This window comes from Mus pahari, chromosome 14 (genome assembly GCF_900095145.1).
Source record: "Mus pahari chromosome 14, PAHARI_EIJ_v1.1, whole genome shotgun sequence".
NCBI lineage: Eukaryota > Metazoa > Chordata > Mammalia > Rodentia > Muridae > Mus > Mus pahari.
The window spans coordinates 27166679-27178992 of NC_034603.1; the positions used below are offsets into that span (position 1 = coordinate 27166679).

Here is a 12314-nt window from a genome sequence, read left to right on the forward strand (position 1 = left end):
TTAAATCACCTGTGCCCCTCACTCTGACCCCAGCAGAGGTAAATTTACCCCTGCTTCCTCCTGTCTTCTGGCCTCATAGGTTCTAGCAGCCTTTCCCAAGACCACTCCTGGCCTGCCACCTCAACGGAGATCAGGACAGGTCGTGGTGTCAAAGGCTTTGCGACCCTGTATCCTAGAAACGCGTTCCCTAGAACCTGGTTTAGAAGTAGTTTTAAAACCAAACAACAACTCCAGAATAAGAGCTACACCTTTTCCCCCTTGATTGGTTTATTTTTCAAAGCTTTGTGCTCACTGAAAAGCAGTTAGGGGTTTTCAAGTGTCCACCTGGGGTCTACGCGGATCCCTGTGAGAATGTGAATACCAACACATGCCTGCATCACTAATGGCCCTGAGGTCCCTGAAGATCAGCCCAGTGCCCGCTGGCTCCACTCATTAGCGATTTTAATGTGCGATGCTGCCTTTCTAAACTGCGGAGACACATCATGGCAACTGTGGATCTGTTCAAGCCCCCAACACAGGAAGAGCCCAACAGCAGGCAATGGGTGACTCACGAGGCGGGGCTTCTGCCCAGAGCAGCATCCTGCCCCTTTTGGGACTTGCCCTTTCCTTACCCAACGGCCCTGCCTTGAACCTCTCTGCCCTCCTTCTGAAGGCTAGAATGTATGCAAAGCAGGCCCAGAAGCACCAACCTCTGTGTGAGCGCTCCCCCATTAGGTTTGAGAGGGCAAAAGCCATCACATGGCTGCAACCCTAAAGCAAGCTGCCTGAAATCCTTAGAGGTTCCTCTGTCAATCTAAAAGGCTGCCAGGTGGGGTTGGCAGGAGCCCAGCAGTCACAGGCTTCCAGAGCACAGCTGGAACCCCAACATCCAACACAACTGCAGTATTGCTCCTCAGTGGACAGGCAGGCAGAGGCAAAAAGCCACGGGGACAAGGCTGTCATAGGCCAGGCCAGGCAACCGTCCGAGCAGGACAGGCAGGGTCTGCCCGCCATGCTAGGACCTGCACAGCCTACGCGTGTGCTTCAAGTGTTGTGCTTAGGATATGAACGGTCCTCCACGGTCCTCCACGGGCTCACGTTTGACCTCACTGTGGTCCCCAGCAGCTGGCGCTGCTTGGAAGGCCGGGGAACCTGTGGAATGTGAAGTCTGTCCTTCTGGTTGAAGGATGTACCGGCCTTTGGATGCCCTTTCTCTGCTTCCTGGCACCTTACCATGTGAGGGGCTCAGCCACACTCCCACTGCCATGAACCCCCTGAAATGGCCAGCCAGGGTAATCCACCCTTCAGGTGGTCTACGCCAGGTCCCTGTCCCCAGCACTGACCACCCACTCAGTACCATAGAGAGGAGGTCCCTCAGGGTGTCCCAGCACATCTTGCCGAAGAGGGAGGCCACTCTCAACCCCTGTGCCTCCTTCTAAGCTGCTGCAAACTGCAGCTCAGTTCAGAGTGCAGATAGAGCCGTAGCCTAAGTAACCCCCAAAGTCAGAGCTCTTAGAAGTCCTCACTGCCCCTGGCTCCAGAATGCCTGCAGGCTGCCCACACCCCAGCTCTCTGTGCATTTACCTTGGGGGTGCTGTAGAAAACAGTTTCAGAGATGTCCCCCTGAACCCTGAGCACCCATTGCCTGTGCCTAGGCTCAGGGGCCCTCCCCACTTCCTTCCAGCCCAGTATGGACCATAGAACTCTGCTGAAATAAACCTATTGGATCTAGCCGGGCACAGTGGTGACACTTGCCTTTAATCTCAGTGCTTGGGAGGCAGAGGCAGGCGGATCAGTGTGAGTCCGAGGCCAGCCTGCTCTACAAAGTGAGTTCCAGGGCAGCCATGGCTACACAGAAAAATCCTGCCTCAAACAGACAAGCAAAAAACAAAACAAAACAAAGAATACTTGTTGCTCTTGCAGGGGATCCAAGTTCAGTTCCCATCACACATGTCCAGCAACTCAGAGCCACCTGTTACTCCAACTCCAGGGTATGTGATGCCCTCCTTTTCACCTTTGTAGGCACCCAGAACACACACATAAAGACATAAAAACAATATACATTTCTTGAAAGAGAGAGACACAGGTGTATCTTGTGAGCACACTGGTGCTTGCCTATCAATCTAATACTCACAAAGCTGAGGCAGGAGAACTTCAAGTTTAAGACCAAGCCAGGGCTACAACAGTGGGCTGCTTCCATCTGGTGGGTGGTCTCCAGGGACAGCTGTCCCACGGTCTGTTCTACCAAACCTGCCCCAAATGAAACAAGAGCTCCGAAAGGGCTGTTTGCAGACCACACTTTACCAGTCCCTGGGCTTTGTGGTGAGACCCTCGGTTCACATTACAAAGGTTAGAAAAAGTGGTTCGAGGGAGGTATGCACCCCACCAGTGGCCAGCAAGTCACTCCCTACTAAAAGCATGGTGATAGCCCAAACCAGCCAAAAGGTTAGCGGAGCAGAAGCCCCTCCCAGATGGACCCTGGGCTCCACCCCTCCTAGAGCTTCCAGGGGACCATGAAAAGAGAGCAGCTCACTTTGAGGAACGAAAAGAGCTCTTGGGACAGTAGGATGTAGTCCCTCTGGCTCACAGAACACATCTCCCAACGCAAGGGATCCAACCTCCTGACCCTGCCCTCCCGACCCTGCCCTCCCGACCCTGCCCTCCCGACCCTGCACACCACCTTTACAATCTCTGCCCTGAGCTGAGTTTCAAGAGAACACGAAGTCTGGCCCAGAAACTCTGCAGGCACAGAGTCCCTTCCTCCAAGGGGAAACAGGGTTAGGGACCTGGTGCCTGACACAGGCCGATGTCAACGTAGGCCTATAGACCTGGCATACGGACTGTCTCAAATCTTGTTCTCTCTCCCAGCACCAGGTGGTCACTCTGCTCTCAGGCAGACTTCTGACAGCCCACGAGAGTAAGCTCTCTGTAGGAAGCATCAGCCAATCTGTAGCCTGGAACACATGGAACTTTCCTAGAGGATGTGTTCCAGAAGGCCACCACAGGAGGAGGAACTCATACCCTAAAGCCGCAGCACAGAGAGTAGAAGACCCTGGGCAGAGGCTCAAAGGCATCTGGGAACTCTAAGGCCAGTGGAGCTCCTGAGCATCCAGCTACTTGGCAGCTGTGGGCCACCAGTCCGGCACCACGGCAGTCACAGCCACCAGTTGGCTCTCGGGGGTCTTGATGTGGAGAGGACCCTTGATTGTCTCTGACCGCAGCAAAGCCAGTCCCACGTGTCCCTGGCCAGCCCTGAACTTGCCCGCTGCCTGGCCTGTGGCAGTCACTGTCACTACGGCACCAGGGCTGATGCCACTGGCAGGCAGGGGGCCTTCAAGCTTCACGGGGAAGAGGCGCTTGCGAATGACACCTGTGTGGTGGGTCCGTGCCGTCAGCTCCTGCCCAATGTAGCAGCCCTTGGTGAAGCTCACGCCATTCATGAAGACCAGGTTGGACTCCAGGGGTAGGGCCATCCCTGGGGGAAGATCACAGATGCCCTCGGGGATGCCTGTGGGGTTCAAAAGCCAAGAGAGTGAGCATAGCCATGTCCAGAGAGAAGAACGGGCCTGCAGGGCAACTCTACCAACCCCTCTGCCCATTCTGGAGTCCACCTGCCCCCATGAACCTCCCCACCTCTCCCCAATCCCAGCCTGGCATAGCTGTCCCTACTCATACCTTGCTGGTACCGGTACTTGTGATAATCTTGGAGGTCCCCAAGCTGTCCCCTGGGCACCAGGGCTGGGCCATCATCCTGGGTGAGAAGCCGCCACCCCATACGTGCAGTCCGGGGGTCACGGATAAGCATGGTGGTTCCTTCTACCCTCTCTTCTAGAGGTGCAGCCTCAGAGGTTTGGGGGACACAGGGTAGCACAGCCCACACGTGGAGCTCCGGACAGGGCTCCACGGTGACCTTCCGCCGGATCTTGTACATGGAGAGGTGCTTCTGTAAAGCACCCAGCACAGAGCTGTCACACTCCAGGAGAAAGCTTGGTGCCTCCTCTTTACACTCCAGGAGTCTGTAGGAGATAGGCATGGTTTAGAACTGGCAGAAGTTCCTACCCACTGCTAGCTTACCAAGTGTGTGAAGAACCAAACACAGAGAGAAAAGTACCGAGGGCCATGTGGGGCTGCCCCTCCAGTGTGTGGTCTGTGAGCTATAGCCGTTGCTGGCTCATGGCAGACTAAAAGTCATACCCACAATGACATGAGACTGTGCCTCTAAAGTTGCCTCCACACACAAATGGAGACGTATGGAGCCCTAACCTTGGATGTATGGGCCCGCTCTGCCACATTAGGGGCAGGCAAACCTCGATCTTCTCACAAAGCAGACAAGTACATAGAGCCATGCCCTCAGCCATACACAACACCTCCCAAGGAATGTCCACACTGGCAGCTAAGGGCACTGTGGGAACCAACACCAGACAACGGTGTCTGTCCACACAGAGCTGAGCTTATAAAATGTACTAATGAGACCTATGCGTGGCGAGTGCACCCAGATCCACAGAGGGCTGTACCTGCATAACTCACATGGAGAAGAGAACCACACACACTATGGCTGTGCGGTAAGGCAGGTGGCCACCAGATGCCATAGACAGAAGAGCTGTGACAGCTGTAAAAAGGGCATTGTCCTGAGTAGTTGCTGAGCCCAGCGGCCCTACAACGGCTGATGCAGACCCAGCCTCCTACCACCTAGATTCTGTGATGGAGAATTTCACCCCACTGGATTGGGAAAGGACATAGGGAAGAACCCCAGTTTCTCAGAGGCTGTCGGGATAAGGGAGAAGTAGGAGGTAAGGCCTGGGTACCACACATCCTGTCAAGGACTGGCTGAATACACCAGGAGGTTCCACGACTCCCCAATGGCCACAGATGGACCCAGTCAGACCAAGAGTGTATAATTACCACCTGGGAAACAGGCCCTGTGAAGGTGACTGGATACCCAGGCACCTGCCTCAGTCTCCTCCCTGTTCCTCCCTGTTCCTCAGTGCCAATCACAAGATGCCTGGAACACAATAGTAGCCTGAGATCACAGAGACCCAAGCTAACCTGTGCACAGGCAGACGCAACCAAGGCCTGATGCTCTGTAGGAATTGGAGGGATGAGCCTGGCTCAAGCCTCCTCACCAGGGTAAAGCAGACAGACCAAGGGGGCACACTACCCAGAGACTGAGGCTGGACAAAGGTTGTTCTCAGTCAGGCTCCTGTCCTCAGTCCTGCCCGAAACAGGACCTCACAGCCTCTCTGGCTCCACGGTGAAGACAAAGCTAAGCTTACTGGTAGGAAAATTACTGAATCAGAAAGCCTAGATAAATAAGGGACATAGCAGATAAGAAAGTCTTAGGAGAGAAAGAAAGAAATCCATGAGGCAGATGAGAGGGACTCACCTACCCCTGAGGTGAAAACAGTACTGAGCACAGTAAAATCTGGAGGTTTTCTTTTTCTGTTTTACCACTATTAGCTGAGCGTGGTGGCAGACACCTGAAATCCAGTGCTTCAGGAGTGGAGAGTAGAGGACCAGGGTTGCTACATATGGAACTCAAGATCAAACTGAGCTGCACAAGATCCCCTCAAAACAACCACCAAAAACCCACTAGTGTTTGTATTAGTCACTTTTTTCACTTCTGTAACCAAGTTCCAAAAGAAACCATAATGAGCCGTTTATTGGAGGTCAGTTAGAGGGCACAGTCCATTACTGGGGCAGGGGCAGGAATTTGAGGCCTGCCGATCACCCTGCATCTGCCTCAGGAAGCAGAGAGAGATGGATGCCGGAGCTCAGCTTGCTTTCTCCTTTTCACTCCGTGCGGGATCCCAGGCCATGGGAAGGTGCCACCCACACTCAGGACAAGTTTTCTCACCGCAGCTATCCAAACCTAGAACCTCCCTCCCAGGCAAGCCTAAAGATTTGTTTCCTAGATAGTTCTAGGTCCAACCGCTTATTTAACATTCTATATGCATGCAGTCCTGATGCTTATTTTCTTATGAATAAGCAAAGATGTCGGGGATGGGTGATTCACTAGTTGGCAGGTGCTGGACTCTCCCATGCTGCCCACAGCAAAAGCACTGTCAAACAGAGTCAGCTGAGCCCACAGCAGCACTTTCATGCAGCAGAGGGCCACACTAACCACACAGCTCCCACCAGAGTTGTTTGAAATGGTTTTTATCAGACATTTTGCCATTACAAGTCTCAGTGACCTCTAGATGATCTTGCAGCCACTTTCAATTTGGCCAGATGGACAGCATCCCCCCGGTAGCCTAGAAGAGGATCTGCTGTAACTATTGCTAAAGATGCAGGGTTATGGCTGTCCAAAACACAATCCCCAGTCATTACCAAGGTTGCCGACAGGCAAGCCTGTGATTGGTCCAAACATCCTTTCTGGGGCTATACAAACAGGCTGTGAAGGCTCACTTAGTGAGGCTGTGAGGAGAACTCTCCTGAGCTTTGCCCCAGTGTGGGAGCAGCAGGCCCAAGAAAAGGCTTCTCTCCGTTTTCTTTGCTTGCTTTCTGTAGCGTGGGCTGGGCTGGTAACAGAGAAGGCAGCAGCAGAGACAGCAGAGGTCAGCAGAGGCGGTAGAACTGCAGTGGTGGCGGCGGCTGAGCAGTTGACAAGCCAAAGCTGCAGGGAAGGTAAGCCTGCCAGCTGTCTGACAGCTGAAGCGACAGCTGAGCAGTTCAACAACAGCCTGGGTAGGAAGAAAGATGGCAGACAGAGAGAGACAGCAAGCTGAGACTGAAGAAGGAGAAAAGATTGCAAAGAGCCAGAGAAGAGAAACTGCAGGCCCAAGTCACTGAAGAGTTCCAGGGAGCTGCCAATCAAACCTTTAAAGCCAAGGGTCTGAGACCCTGTGCGGAGGAGCAGTGACAACGGCGGGTGTCAACAGCTAAGGAATCTCAACTTCCGTAGCCCATTCAAGAGCCATGGCTGCTGCCAGGAGTAGAGGAATCCCTATACTGGGTCCACAAGAGCTGTAAACACATGCAGGACCAAGGCTACAGACACTTAGGGTCTCTAACACTAGAGGGCAACTGCTTCTATACTGGCTACCACTGCCAATCACCATGAGGAATGGAAGCCATCAAAGACTAGCACTTGAATCAACTCCAGCTGCCCACTGGTAACATGGAGAGATGTTGGCATCCTGAAAACGTGGTCAGATCCAAGGCTCCAGTATGAAGTCCACACATGTTTTCTACAAAGGGCAGTGACTGGCTTAGGCTTAAGGCCCTGAGTTGTAGAGCCCTAAATTCTAACACTTCCTCAAAACTTGTTCCCTAGATCATTAGGAATGTGNCTAGTAAAGAGCCTTTGTTCTTTTAGGGCAGCTNAAGGNCTTCTGTTCCTCCACCTGACAGCTAGCTANGCAATTATCTCAGTTGCCCCAGCCAGGCACCCATCTTCCTATGTTTGAAACTAAAAGAAATATTCAAAGGCTCAAGGCCGAACACTGTAAAAAGAGCGCAGGGGGGAGTGCCTGCCCTGCCAGAGCTAGCCTGCCCAGCTGCTGGGACTAACGAGGCTGTAAAGATAAGGGAATGCCTGCTGCCGCCGCCGCCGAGGCTAGCGGGGGGAGGGAGCGAGAGGGGGAGCAATTACCATTACCGGGGCTAGCACAGAGGGAGTGCAGCGAGCAAACTATCAGCCAAGGAGATATCTCCCCCAGTTCGATCAGGGTCACACACCACCCGCTCAATGCGCTATATTGTAAATTTCAATACTATCTTCACATGAGTCACTTGTTTGTAGTCTTGCCAACCCTCACTTTCCCCGTTTTCCCCCCCAACTCTAACCCTATAAGAACCCCTTACTTCTGAGAGACTGGGTCGACTCCTCTGTCTCCTGCGCGAGATATGAGTCCACCCAGAGTACTCTGACATTAAAGTACCTCGAGTGTTTACTACAAGTCGGCTTCTCTGTTTCCGAGGGACTCTTCCTCATTCCTGTGACCTGCGGACCCGAGGGAGTTCCCTCACTCGGGGGTCCTACAGAGTCACCACAGCCCTAACACTGCCTGGAAGAAACCGTGCCGGGGTTCACACCGAACTCTATATACCAAAGCGTCACAGTAGGTCTGGCCCATGATTTGTCATTTGCTGATGCAGTTCTAGATTCAGAGATTCACTAAGCGAAGTAATGTGGAAAAAGGATCTCTAGGAATCACATTACTGTGGCCTTTCAGCAACCCCACAGAATGTAGACAACTACTGGATAATGATGTCAATTCTCATCCTGGAATGGCCACCCTCAGGAGTTCGGGAACTATTCTCCAGATATGAGGATTCTCCATATACTCCCACCCTGAGCATCTAGGGGCTACTGAAACGGCTCACCAAAACCCAGCTTGGAAAGGCACCGGGTAGCTGAGACAGGCAGCCAGGCCTGGACATCGGTAGGAGTCGAGAGACAGCCCAGGAACAGGATAGGGAGGGTGAGCCTTCACATGCCTACTAGACAATGCTGAGACTTCAGGACGTAGATCCTATAAAGGTGAGCAACTGAAGACTCAATGCTATGGACACAGGCCCTGCCCAGACTGGCCAGCAAACACTATTTACAGTCACAGTCAGGTCTGCTGTATAGCTGATGAGACCATACAGGCAAACAGCTGGCACTGCAAAGAGGAACCAGAAGTAAGGAAAAAACTGGATTCTCAGAACTCTGGGACAATCTGTCACTGTGGAGAGAGTGGCTGTGCAAAGTGGCCTTTTGAATAAAGTCCCAAGGACCAATGAAATCTAAGAAGTGAGGAAGGCGGGACAAGGCTAAAACCCCATCTTGAAAATGTTTTAACTCCAGAAGCCACTGTATAGCAGCTTCTGACTTGACTTATTGGGGGCCCAGGCACAACGCTCTGTGCAAGTAACTAGCGCAACCTGGATGCCTTCCATGGGACATCCGCATCTAGGTGACCCCTTCCCTAATTCTAGATTGTCCTCAGAAAGTCATTTCCAGAATCATCTAATTAAGCCTCTTCCCAAGGGTGTCTAGCCAGTATTCCCTAGAAATCTTATCCTGGACATCCTTCCTGGGATTCTGCATAGCCGGCTCCCTCGGCACTCTAAGGACCCTACTGCCCCGCCCTGCTGCCCAAAGCTCACCCATACAGGATGACGTCATAGAGCGTGCGTCCCTGCACATTCAGGAAATGGGCATACGCCGCACGCGCGGAGGGCTGAGCCGCGCCGGTCGGAGGCCCCGAAAGCGGCAGCTCATTGGTCGATAGTCCCAACAGGAAGGGTGCAGCGTCCGGGCCGCGCACGCGCACTAAGGCGCGCCCGTCCAGCCGGAAGCAAGTCCAGGCCACACGGTCCGTGGGGCTGCTGCCAAGAAGGCCGGCGCCACGGGTTAGGCAGCGACTCGCGGTCCCGCTCAGCCGCCAGTGCCAAGCCGGGCTTCTGCGCCCCGCAGCCGCGCCCCGAAGCAGCGCCACCGCTGCCATCTTGGGCGCTAAAGTGAAGGCGGGCCCCACAGCGGACCCAGGCGGCAGCGGGCGACGCGCGTGCGTGGGGGGAAAGTGGGCGGGGCCTCAGCCAGCGGATGGGTGCGCAAGCCCAGATAAACACCGAGGCTAGAGCCACCCGGCGACCCTTGCCTTAGTTGGCTCCTGTTCAAACCGCTTGTGGTTGTGGTAAATACGTAAACATGAAATTTGCCATCTTACGTCGGTCCTGGTGTGCCATCCCAGCCAGCCTCTCGGGAGGCGGAGGCAGAGGCAGGAGGATGTGTGTTCAAGACCTGCCTGTACAACTTAAAATCCTGTCTCCAAATAAAAAGCTGGAGATAGATAGCTCAGTGGTAGAGCATTTCCTAGCAGGCAGAAAGCCATGGTTCCCATCCCTAGTACTGCCCAGAAAAAACAAAAAAGAGGAAAAATAATTAGGCATTTCCTTGTTCGTGATTAAATATGAACAGTATAGGGGCCGGGCGTGGTGGCGCACGCCTTTAATCCCAGCACTCGGGAGGCAGAGGCAGGCGGATTTCTGAGTTCGAGGCCAGCCTGGTCTACAGAGTGAGTTCCAGGACAGCCAGGGCTATACAGAGAAACCCTGTCTCGAAAAACCAAAAAAAATATATATATATATATGAACAGTATAAAATTTATTATCTTCACTGTTTTTTATTGCTATAATAAACATGACCAAAAGCAACTTGGGGAGAAAAGGGGTTCACTTCATTTGAAAACTCTCAGGTCACACCCACTTATGAAGAGGACTCAGGGCAGGAACTGAAGCAGAAGCCCTGGAGGAAGGTTCTTGCCGGCCGGCTTCTGACGGCTTGTTCAGCCTGCTTTCTGATACGACCCAGGAGCACCTCTGTCCACAGCGAGCTGGGCCCTCTCATGTCAGTCACTGATGTGATGTAAGCCTAGACCTGTTCACAGGCCAAGCTTGTGGAGGCGTTTTCTGAATCCTCCCAGATATCTCCAGGCTTGTGGCAAGTTGATGAAAGCGAGCCAGTGAGACCACTTTTAGTGCGTTCAGATGAGCACTGTTCAAACGGCTGCGCAGCCCTCACTATCATCCAGCTCCAGAACTTTCTCATCTCCCAGAACGTTGACTCCTCCCAGTACACCCCCAGCCGCTGGTGCCCACAGTTCGCTTTCTGCTCTTGTGGGTTGGAAGCATCTGAGGGCCAATTCTCTTGTACCTGGCTCTCTCCACGGAGCCCCCATCCTCAGTGTAGCAGGTATCAGAATTCCCTTCCCTTTTTAAGAATTGTATTTCATTACGGCAGTGCCTACCTTTCCCTTATGCACTGAGCTGGCAGTGGGTACTGGGAGGTCTCCCAATTCTTGGAGCCAGGAAAAGTATTGCTATGAAAACGACTACACGGATGTCTCTTCGAAACCCTGTTCTTGGGTCTTTGGGGGCATAGTGGATCATATTGGTACTGGGGAAACTGGAGTTCCCTTTTGTGTGTTCTTAGTCTTGTTAACAAAAGAATTTCGAAATGGATTTGGAGCTTGGTAGTGGTGCATGCCTTTAACACCAGCACTGGCTTGTCAGAGTCAGGTAGATCTCTGTAAGCCCTGGCTAGTCTACAGAGCTAGTTCCAAGACAGCCAGGGATGCACGAATAAGCCCTGTCTTGTGGGTAGGGGAGAAGAAAAGTAACAGTTGAGAGAAAACCTACAAAGAGAGTAGGTGTATTGCATAGTTCTTTTATGTCAACTTGACACCGGCTAAAGTCATCTGAGAGGAAGGAACTGAAATTAAGAAAATGCCTCCATACGATCCGGCTTTAGGCAAGTCGTGCATGGCATTTTCTTAATTAGTGATTGATGCAGGGGGGCCCGGCCCACTGTGGGTGGGGCCATCCCTGGGCTGGTGGTCCTGGATTCTATAAGAAAGCAGGCTGAACAAACGATGCTTCGGAGCAAAGCACTATGCAGCACCCCTCCCCTCCCCTCCATGGCCTCTGCCTCAGCTCCTGGCCCGTGTTTGAGTCCCCCCCCCCCCCGACTTCCTTGAATGATGGATGACAATGTGGAAGTGTAAGCCCAATAACCCCTTTCCTCCCCAGCTTGTTTTTTTTTTGTTTGTTTGTTTGTTTGTTTTTGGTCATACTATTTTGTCATAGCAACAGAAGCCCTGACAGGAATAGAAAGTCAGTAGGTAAGCAACGCATTCCCACAGCTGCTTGGAGAACAGTCATGCCTTTTGCATTTAAATGAGGGTCACAGAAGCAGAAAGCCCAGAGTCTCAGGAGACACATGTTTATCAGGCTTTTGGCCAGAATCCAGACAGATAAAAAGAAGGAAAGGGAGAAACCATGCTTAGTGCTGGGCCCCAATCTAAGTTCAAAATGTTAACAGCTCAGGTCTGGCTTCAAAGGAAACTTCATTCCAGGCTCTCGGCAGATCCCAGCATTGTGGGATCCTGAACAAAGAGACAGGATACCAGAGCTTTACAAAAGTAGTTGTTTGATTATTCCAGCAGTCTCAGTGAAACTCTTGGAGGTTTTTTTGTTTTGTTTTGCTTTGTTTCATTTTTTTTTTTTTTTTTTTTAGTGCCAGGAGGACTTTTTATATGGCTTTTGCTTGTCTTCCATATATGGTAACTTATAATTTTATTGGTTATTTTAAAACCTCCAGGTGGGTTTTTGAAAGATGGCCTGGATATGGAGGAAAGGACGGTCACTCAACTGTAGAGATCTTGCAAAAGCTTGGCAAAAATAATCCACATGGTGGCCTTCCTGCTTTTCCTTCAAGGTTTCTAGAAACGGTAAGAGAAGGTGTAGAGAGGTGTAGTCACGTTTGTATATATGCAAGGGCATCACTCACCCTGTGGCTGTCCTCTGTATTTCTTTTCTATGGTTCTAGGAGGCTCCTACTGTTAAGT

The 12314-nt window shown here is 52.2% G+C and overlaps 1 protein-coding gene across 1 annotated transcript; it reads right to left on the reverse strand.

The window, feature by feature from the left end:
• Positions 1 to 2662: 2662 nt before the first annotated feature.
• Iba57 (iron-sulfur cluster assembly factor IBA57) lies at positions 2663 to 9426 on the reverse strand. Its single transcript, XM_021211769.2, has 3 exons — positions 9073 to 9426; positions 3655 to 3995; positions 2663 to 3487 (listed from the first exon to the last, which is right to left on the reverse strand). The coding sequence occupies exons 1-3, from the start codon at positions 9411 to 9413 to the stop codon at positions 3093 to 3095; spliced, it is 1077 nt and encodes a 358-aa protein (XP_021067428.1). The 5' UTR covers positions 9414 to 9426; the 3' UTR covers positions 2663 to 3092.
• Positions 9427 to 12314: the final 2888 nt, after the last annotated feature.